Below are 9576 nucleotides of genomic sequence, written 5' to 3'. Positions count from 1 at the left end.
AAGTCTTCCTTTGCGTCCTGTAGCATGCCTCGACTTCTAAGAAATTTCTGACCACAAAGATGGTTCTTACGTTACTTCTCCTTCTTTCGCTGAATCTACGCATTCATTGAACAAACATTTAGCAAGTGCCTGACAGATGTACCAGGTACCATTCCAGGTGCTGGGGCATCCAGTGATGAACAAAATGGACAAGGCCCCTGCCCTAATGGAATTTACATTCTAGTAGAGGAGACAGGTAAGAGACTAACTAAATTAACATAGAATATAATTTCAGACATCGATGAGTGCTACGAAGATGTTAGTAAAGGATAATGTGATGGAGAGAGACTAGACGCTTTACTAGGATGATCATGGAGGTCCTCTCTGGGAGGGACCCTTTGAGCTGACTTGAATGCTATAAAAGAGGCAGCCATGCAGCTAGCTGGGGAAAGAGCCCTCTGGGCAGGGGGAGCAGCAAATGCAAAGACCCTGAGATTGAAAGGGGCTGGCTGTGTTGGGGATTAGCAAGAAGGCCAGTGAGGCTGGAGCACAGGGAGAAAGTGGGAGGGTAGCAGGATGGGTGGTCAGTCGGGGGGGACGCGGGCATGGGGCCAGAGCACATAAAACCCAGGAGGAGTGAGTGTGAGGGGACCCAGTCGGCCGATATGCACTGTTAGGTGGAGATGTTGGATAGACAGTTGGCTATAGGAATATGGAGTTCAGGGATGAGATCCAGTCTAGACATAGAAATTTTGGAGTTCAGTGTCTAGATAGTATTCATAAGGTGTGAATGAGACCATCTAGAATATGGTAGTCCCTAGCCCCATGTGACTACCGAGCAGTTGAAACGTGGCTAAGTCCGAATAGAAATGTGCTATACGTGAAAAATACAGACCAGATTTCAAAGACTTAGTATGATAAAAAGAACATAGAATATATCATTGATATTATTTTTATAATGATTACATGTTGAAATGATAATATTTTGGTTCTACTGACCTAAGTAAAATATATTATTAAAAGTAACTTCACCTGTTTCTTTTTGCTCTTTTGAACGTGACTACTAGAAAATTTAAAATTACCTATGTGGCTTGCAATTGTGGTTCACGTTAACATTTCTATTTAATGGCGCTGGTCTAGGAAATGACTGTAGATAAAGAAGAGGGCCAAGGGTAGAGCCCTCGGGTGCTACAACATTTCAGAAACAGGGAAAGGAGAAAGATACAGCAAGGGAGGTTGAGAAGAAACAGCCAGTGAGGTAGGAGGAAAATGAAGGGAGTGTGATGTTCAGAAAGGCAAGTGATAACATTATTCAAAAAAGAGGGAGTGTCACATGCTGCTGGGAGGTCAAGTAACAGATGGGTGGATTGAACGAGAGCAGTTTTAGTGGAGCGGTTTGGAAGCAGTTGGATTTGGAAGGCCTGTTGGAGAGAGTGCAAAAGAATAAGAAGTGAAGACATAAAGGTAGTAAGTATAGATAACCTTTCAGAGTTTGGCTTTAAAGAGAGGCAGAGAAATGGGTGGTAACAGGAAGAGGATTTCGAATCAAGGGGAGGTTTATATGTTTTGTTGTGGTTGTTGGTTTGTTTGGAAGAGGAGCTAGCTCAGCTGAGGGTTCTACTGTCCTCAGGACCTGCAGTCGGGGATACAAGGTAAGTATGCCAGAAAGAATTTGAGACAGTTTAAACTCAAAAGTTAGTTAGATCCAATGATTCTATTAGCGCTCCAGGGATGCAGCTGCCGCCGTGATGCCCTCTTTCTTTGTTCTCCCTTTGTCTTTCATATTTTTCTCTTTGGTTATCATTCCCCTTTCTTCTTCTGCCCCTGACAGTGGTGGGTCAGGGGCAACGTTAGCCTGCTGTGGCCTGGCATTTTGGAAAATGGGCTTCTTTTCCATGGGCTTCTCTAAAGCTCAGAGGTAGTTTATTTCCCCAGTGTCTAAGAAGCGTTTCTTAGTGGCAGGGGCTGGGGTGCTGCCATGTTTATTAAGATGGCCCAGGGACTCGCCAGTGATGTGAGTTGTTCCTGGCTCAAGGAATTCTCCTGTTCTCCCGCTGAATTTCTGAGGGCCTTCTGAATTTCCCTACCCCTTTGCTCTGTCCAGATCTCCAGATGGAACTTGTGTATGTGTGTGTATATGTGTGTGTGGTAATTAGTAAGCACTGTGTGGGCCTGGGGTTGTCATCTTCAGGTAGAATTATGATATTGGCTCATAGAGTTTGAGTGACTTGAATAAAGTGTCGATACCTTTCAGCCAAAGCCCACCTGCAACACACCTGCTGTTGAACAAGCTAGGTTTATGCCTCATTGCGGCGAGAATGAACGTACACTGTGGGGAACCATAGGACTTCTCAGTGAGAGGGTCTCAAGCCATCTTGACACCAGGACCCTGTCAGCTCTCCCTGTGGTTTGGAAGCTTTTGCTTTCCAAAGGCCTCAGTCATTCTCAGTGGGTGACGTCTCAAATTCACCTTAACCTCAGAGCCTGTGGTCACCCCTCTCTAGCTCCAGAGAAGTATCAGGGGCTTAACGGCTAGAGCGCAGCACACAATGGGCCTGGAGCCCATCCATGATACAGCAATGGCAGCTTGACTGTTTCTGGGAGCAGGACAGATCTAGTGTAGGGAGGGGGGCTCCAGAATCTACTTAATCCAACTTGATGGTACTTGAGTCAGACACATCAAGACCCCAAGGCGAGCTATGATGAGGGCAGTCTCTGCTTGCCTCTCCGCAGCATTCTTGTTCTTTTCTCTGGGTCTGCTGATCAGATCCCCCCTCCCCTCCACCCACAAACTCCCATCAAAAATGTCAGCATTGATTTATAAAGGTTTGATTATCAACTGACATGCTTCCCTGGCTAGAAGGCTAGACTGAAAATGTACAGTAGGCTCTCAATTGATTATCTACACTAATGGAAAGGAGCCCAGGGACAGATAATTCTCCCATGGTATAGAATCAGAGTCATGGGAGGATTACCCTTTTGGTCACTTTGGTTGTTTCCCACTTTGGACTGCTTAAAACAATGCTGTGATAAACATTCTTGCGTATATATTTTTGTGTACAAGTGTGAGTATAGCTACAGGGTGAAGTTCTAGTGGTGATGCTACCGGATCAAAAGGTATGTGTATTTTTAACTTTTGGTACTGTGAAATTGTTCTTCAGAGAGCAATTTACACTTCATAATGTATGAGCGTGTCCTCTTTTCTCATCCTTGTCAGCATGGAATATCATCAAAATTAAAACTTTTGGACAATCTGATAGGTAAAAATGTTAACTTGATACTTTGATTTACATTTCTTTAATTATGAGTAGGACTGAGCTTTTCTTTACGTACTTCTTTTTCTATAAACTTCCTGTTGTATCCTTTGCCCCATTTTATATCCAGTTGTTTGTCATTTATTGGTTTATATGCACTCTTGACAAATTAAGAAAATTGGCACCTTTATCTATATTTGTTGTAAGTATTGCTTCCTAGTTTGTTATTCTTTTGTAAACTCTTTACTCTTTTTGGCCAAAAGTTAAAATTTTTTATGTAGTCAACTATCTCAGTTTTTTTCTTTATGGCTTATCTATACAATTTTGTCTGCCTGGGCACACCCATGAATAGTAACAGACCTCCAAATGTAATGGGCCCCAACACAAAGCAATAGATCAGGTTTTGTACATTTGCCTTTCATATTTTGGTAACAGCTTTATTGAGCTATAATTCACATATTATACAATTCACCGATTTAAAGTGTACAAGTCAATGCTTTTTAATATATTCAAAGATTTGTGCAACCATCACCACAATTAATTTTAGAACATTGTCATCACCTCAAAAAGAAACCCTGTACTCTATCATTCAAAAAAAACACCCTCGTCCCTCTAGCCCTAAGCAAGACACTTTCTGTGTCTATGTGTCTGCCTATCCTGGACATTTCATATATGTGGAATCATTGTCTTTTTTTTTTTTTTGCGGTACGTGGGCCTCTCACTGTTGTGGCCTCTCCCGTTGCGGAGCACAGGCTCCGGACGCGCAGGCTCAGCGGCAATGGCTCACAGGCCCAGCCGCTCTGCGGCGTGTGGGATCTTCCCGGACCGGGGCACGAACCTGCGTCCCCTGCATCGGCAGGCGGACTCCCAACCACTGCGCCACCAGGGAAGCCCCATTATCTTTTTTAAGGAAGAATAATTCTCTCTAATGGCAATTCCCTTTGTATACCTTTTCTTGCATGGTTTAAGAATCTAACTGGAGGATAAGGAGTAGGGTAAAATGATTGTATTATATCCTAGATAGTAAATGATTTTTTGTTTTTTCCTCTATATTTTATTTTAGTGATTGAACTATAGCTGAATCACTAAGTGAAATTTCTGGCAGTATGGAAGTTCTGGAGGCCAGTGATGAGGGTAAGTAACCCAATAAAATCTTGGTAACTAGAACTAGATTTGTTTAATGTGTTTAACCCCTAGAAAAAGAATCAAGTCACAGAAAACAAGTTCATATCAAATTTCTAATGACACTAGACTCAGTCCATATTTAGTTTTCCATCTTCTAATCTCTTCTCTTTCATCTCAAACTCTGATAGTCAAAAGAGTTTTGTCTAGGCCCTGCAATCTTCTCTGGGGATGGTTAGCAGGTTCCATTTACTAAGACATGAGAAGAATTTCTGCTTAATCAGAAAAAAAAAAATCAGAGCAGGCCAGGATCTGAGAGATTCAACTGAGGTTTTGCTGTAGATAGGAATCCAGACTTAACCAACAGATAAATTTGTGATTTGAGGAGTCAAGGGGGGATGGTAACAAAGAAGCCACCATAGGCTTCTGTTAAATGGGAATCAATTTACAAAAATTTCTTTTGCAAAACCTATCCATTGCATAAATTATGGTGCCACCTGTGAATGATAGGAGACCATGAGTGGGGTAATAGAGAGGCAAAGGTCACTAAACAATGATACGCTTTATTGACACTGGAAAAAGGTGGGGGGAAGGGGAGGAACCATAAGACATAAGATGAGCCGTTGCATTTAAAGGCAGAACTGAATTTAACAGTTCACTGGGTTGTTCTTCAATGTTTGCTGAGTTTTCTTAGTGTGGTGCAGAAGACTTGGTCTGGAAGGACAGAGAGAGGGGAACCTTCTTGTGGCTTCCTGGAGGCTCTTCATCTCTGTGTCACCATTGTTCAGTATTGGGTCTCAGAGAGAGTGATTAGACACTCAAAAGTTTGTAGTGAATGAATGAATAAATAAATGAATGATAGGCCTCCTCACCAAGGCAACCTCAACTGCCAAATGAACTGATCTATCTTTCTGGATATGAGCTAGACAGGTGCCTAGAGAAAAAGGTGTCAATGCGCTGCATCTTGATAAAGGGTGGAGGTAAGGAAATGCCCTTTCTCTGTTCCCAAGATGTTTTTCTTACAGAGACCAAGCATTTGGGTACATGTTTAGTATTAGTCATTGCCAGCCAGAGAATAAGGTGCTGTTGGGAGGTTGAAGGGAAGAAAGGCTGCTTAGAAGAGTCTTCTTTCCAAGCAGCAACACAAGAGAACAAGGTCACCATTATGCGCGATGCATTTTGAAAGCTCAAGTGCAACCCAGAAGGGCTGCCTGTGTGTGTGGTAAATAAGCAAATATACAACCCAAAGCAATGATCTCTTCATTGGATTTAAGTGTGTTCTTGTCTGGGGGAACGGGAGAGGACTGCTTCCATGGGCTGTTTTCTGGTATGTGATGCACTGCAGGCCCTCGGTGGATGAGGATGTTGAAAGCTACTGCCTGTTTGGGGATATGTAGTCCTTGGGCTTGGACAGGGAAGTCAATGGCTTTGTTACAGAAGTCCAAACAGCTGTCAGCTCACTGACCACCACTGCTGTGCCTTGTGGTGGCATAAGATACCCAGTGTATAGGTGACCTCCATAGACATTGCTGGATACAAATGTGGATTTTGACCCAAACCTGCTGTCTAGGTCTATCTACCCTTTACACTTTCAGCAACTTTGGAAACCAGCCCACACAGGGCTCAGCTGCTGGCAATATATTTTAAAAAATAAATTTATTTATTTATCTATCTATCTATTTATTTTTGGCTGTGTTGGGTCTTCGTTGCTGCACGCGGTCTTTCTCTAGTTGTCGCGAGCGGGGGCTACTCTTCGTTGTGGTGCGCAGGCTTCTCATGGCGGTGGCTTCTCTTGTTGCGGAGCACGGGCTCTAGGCACGCGGGCTTCAGTAGTTGTGGCTCGCAGGCTCTAGAGCGCAGGCTCAGTAGTTGTGGCACACGGGCTTAGTTGCACGTGGGATCTTCCCGGACCAGGGATCGAACCCGTGTCCCCTGCATTGGCAGGCGGACTCTCAACCACTGCACCACCAGGGAAGCCCCAGCTGCTGGCAATTTAAAGGCACCCCTTTGCAAAAGAAAGTATGAAAGGCCAATTTACACCAGTGAATATATGGCAAGTGTCTCGGATTCCATTAGGGTTTCGAAAGTAACACAGCACGTGGACGGTTCCCAGATTTGTATCTCACTCCCAGGGTCTCCATACACGGGGTCTGATGCTGTCGGGGATGGAGCGCTCTCCTAAGCCAGAGCAGGCTGAAGACTTGGACTCTTGCAGCTGAGCTGGATGTCTGGCAATGGGTTGCTTAGTAAGGCTATGTCCAATTTTCAAGTCACGGCCCCAGATCAATGGGCAGCCCACCCCACCTCTTGGTGTCTCCCCAACTCCCTACCATCGAAGCTATACCACCACTATACCCAGAGCTACCCCCGAGGGAGGAAAGGAAACATTCTTTGCCTCCTAGTGGCCAAGGCTGAAAGAAACATGCATTGCTTAAGGTATTTTAAATCCTCGTGGGAAAATAAGTTGTTTCTGCCGAGCAAAAAACGGAAGACTGGGGAAACATTGGAATATACGCATACTTAATTTTTAACACCTTTTACAGTTCTATAGTCACTAGTCATTTGGTTAATTTAGGAACATAAAAATGTGTTAATGCATAATTTGGTTTGCTCATACAATGACTATGTTTGGTACATTCAGTTTTACAACCTGAAAAGTTTATTAGAAGTGTTTTTATTCAGTTCTTGAGTGTTTGTAGATTGTGTCACCTACTGATTCTGTCCCCTCTGTCTTTGCTGGTTTGTGAGAAGCAGGTTTGCAACTCCAAATCGTCTAGCTTTGCCCTCCTCCCTTCCATTCTGGGATGTTCTCGTTTCAGAAGGCCAGAAGGAGATCCATCTGTCAAGAATCAATAAACGTCATTCCTTCTGTTTGAAAAATGGCAGTGCCTGCAAAGGCTCCTTCCCGTTTGTGAGGGGCCACTGCCCAGTTCATCCTCACTGGGCAGGAGTTATTTAGTGGTGTGTTGGAGCTACCTTACACTGGCTTGGGAGACTGTGCACATCTCTCCCTAAATGTCATGTTAGTAGCTTGAAATTGACCGTGATGGGAGGATTTACACCACAGAGGTAGGCAGATACTACAAATAAGGGCATTTTCCCCCAGAGATCCAGTTGGTAAATACATCTCAGCAAAAAAACTGATTATAGTAATTAGCATAGTATAGTAATCAGGACTTTACATAAAAATCTCACTATTTCATGGATTTTAGAAACCCTTTGGGGGTGGGAAGATTAAGAAGGAAGGCTGGAGAGCAAAATATAGATTACTTTAGAGCCAGCCTACTCCATCCTGTACACTTTTCAGCACTTTCACGTTGAATCCTCACAGTGGTTCTATGAGGTCAAATATCATTTTAAATAATTTATTATCATAGAAATTAGTTTAATTTTGTCCTTAAAAAATTGAAGAAGGAAGCTTGGGAAAACATGTTTCCTATTGTACCTTTGGTCTTTATTCTGTCTATCTCAAGGTAGAATTGCCAAGTTTATCCTAACCATGACCCTATCTATATAGGTACATCCTAGTAGATGAGAAATTCCTCAAATCATTCAAAACTGAAGTTACTTAAGCAACGATTACCAAGCACACAGGCCTACCATCTTCTTGTATTGCCCCAAGCCGTGCTGGCTTCTGCTTCTAATCATGTATATTTTAGAGTTCACTATTGAATTATAGATATGGGGTTCTTCCCCTTATCGCTAGATAGATAGAGTAGATGGATAGAATTGATAGATCAATTCTACAGATAGAATTGAATCTGGTCTTAATAGACAATTATTGATTCCCTAATTTTATCTCACATTTATTAGCATTTACTACATGCCAGATCTTATGCCAAGCTCTTTACCACATTATTTATCATTTATATCAACCCCAATAAGGGCCAGTGTATAAATTATGGGATGCTTAAGGATGGCTCTGCTCAGTGTTTTCAGTTTAAGGGAAGTGACAAGCTGTGCTGGTACTCTGCACCCCTCAATGGACTCAGTTGTCTCTCGAGTGTCACAGCGTGCTTTGCACTGTGCTAGTCGCTAAAGAGGATGCTAAAGAGGCCCCGCCTACAGCCTAGATGTGGGGGACAGTAGCTAAGACGTAGAACCGTATCTTATTCCTTTCTCACTGATACCCAAAACATAGTAAGTGCTTGACCTTAATAAACGTTCATTGAATAGATGAATGAATGAATGAATGCTCAGACTAGAGAACATTCAGATGCAAAACTTGTGGTGCCGACAGTCAAGTTTTAGGTGTACAGAGAGGAGCATGAATTGTAGTGATGGTGGGAAACTGGACTTAAGGCAGGCCTTGAAGTTTAGAAACCTTTCGAATAGGCAGGCCTAGGATTAATCAGTACACAAACTGGCCATGGCATTCAGCGCTAGGAGGAGCGCTACTTCAGCATTTCCCAAAGTGTGTTTTGCCAGACATTCTGCATACATGCGTTGGAGAGACAACACCGTTACCCCGTTTCTTGGCGCTTTACCATACACATAGGCATGCTGAAGTTTCAGAAGAGTCTTGTTGCAAAGCACACCCTTAAGCTCTGTTTAATCAGCATTTCCCAGATTGACGAGACTGCAGACCCCCTTTTCGTGCAACAGACCTATGAGTATCCCTCTGAACGTACTCTGGGAGATGCTGATCAGCGCGATCCCCTCATTTTCCAGCTGAGCCCCAGAGAGGTTGAGTGACTTACCCGAGGTCACAGAGCTAATCGATAGCAGAGCCAAGCCCGGGATTCCAGAGTTTTCTGACTCTTCGGTGGTGCATTCCGTCACACCACTAAGTCTTTCTAATGGCAGCCTTGTCGGCAATTCCCTTGGCTAGGCCCTTCACTGCCGCTGCAGCATTGCTGTGCTGACAAGAGCCCTTCCAGAGACCAGGCTGTTGGAAATTGGAATGAGACACCTGAGGTGGTAAATTATTGCATGCGAAGCGGTAAGAGTTGGTTCCTTGCCTCTGAAGAATGCAGTGCAAACTCCCCTGCCTTTTCCCCTCTTCTACTGAGCCCTGATAAAGATATATGTGTTTACTAGGAAGCTCAAGAAAGCCCAAACAAAGCCTGAGGAGCATTTAAAGCTCACATTCCTCACTGCTGCAGAGGGCGACAGCACTGTAGATAATCTGAACCAATCAGTAATAATCGAAGAACATACACAATGCACATAATACACACACACACACACACACACACACACACACACACACACACACACA

General features: G+C 43.6%; 1 protein-coding gene across 1 annotated transcript in view; it reads left to right on the top strand.

The window, feature by feature from the left end:
* The first annotated feature begins 4339 nt into the window (after positions 1 to 4339).
* Positions 4340 to 9576, top strand: part of KIAA1210 (KIAA1210 ortholog) — a 33614-nt gene continuing 28377 nt past the window's right edge. The window contains exon 1 of the mRNA XM_024750588.1: positions 4340 to 4367. Within this exon, the coding sequence (XP_024606356.1) occupies positions 4340 to 4367 (28 nt within the window). The remainder of the gene's footprint in view (positions 4368 to 9576) is intronic.

This window comes from Neophocaena asiaeorientalis, unplaced genomic scaffold, assembly GCF_003031525.2.
Source record: "Neophocaena asiaeorientalis asiaeorientalis breed wild unplaced genomic scaffold, Neophocaena_asiaeorientalis_V1.1 scaffold503, whole genome shotgun sequence".
Taxonomy (NCBI): domain Eukaryota; kingdom Metazoa; phylum Chordata; class Mammalia; order Artiodactyla; family Phocoenidae; genus Neophocaena; species Neophocaena asiaeorientalis.
Note: the sequence above shows the minus strand (reverse complement) of the source record. Positions and strands in the feature narration are given on the sequence as shown.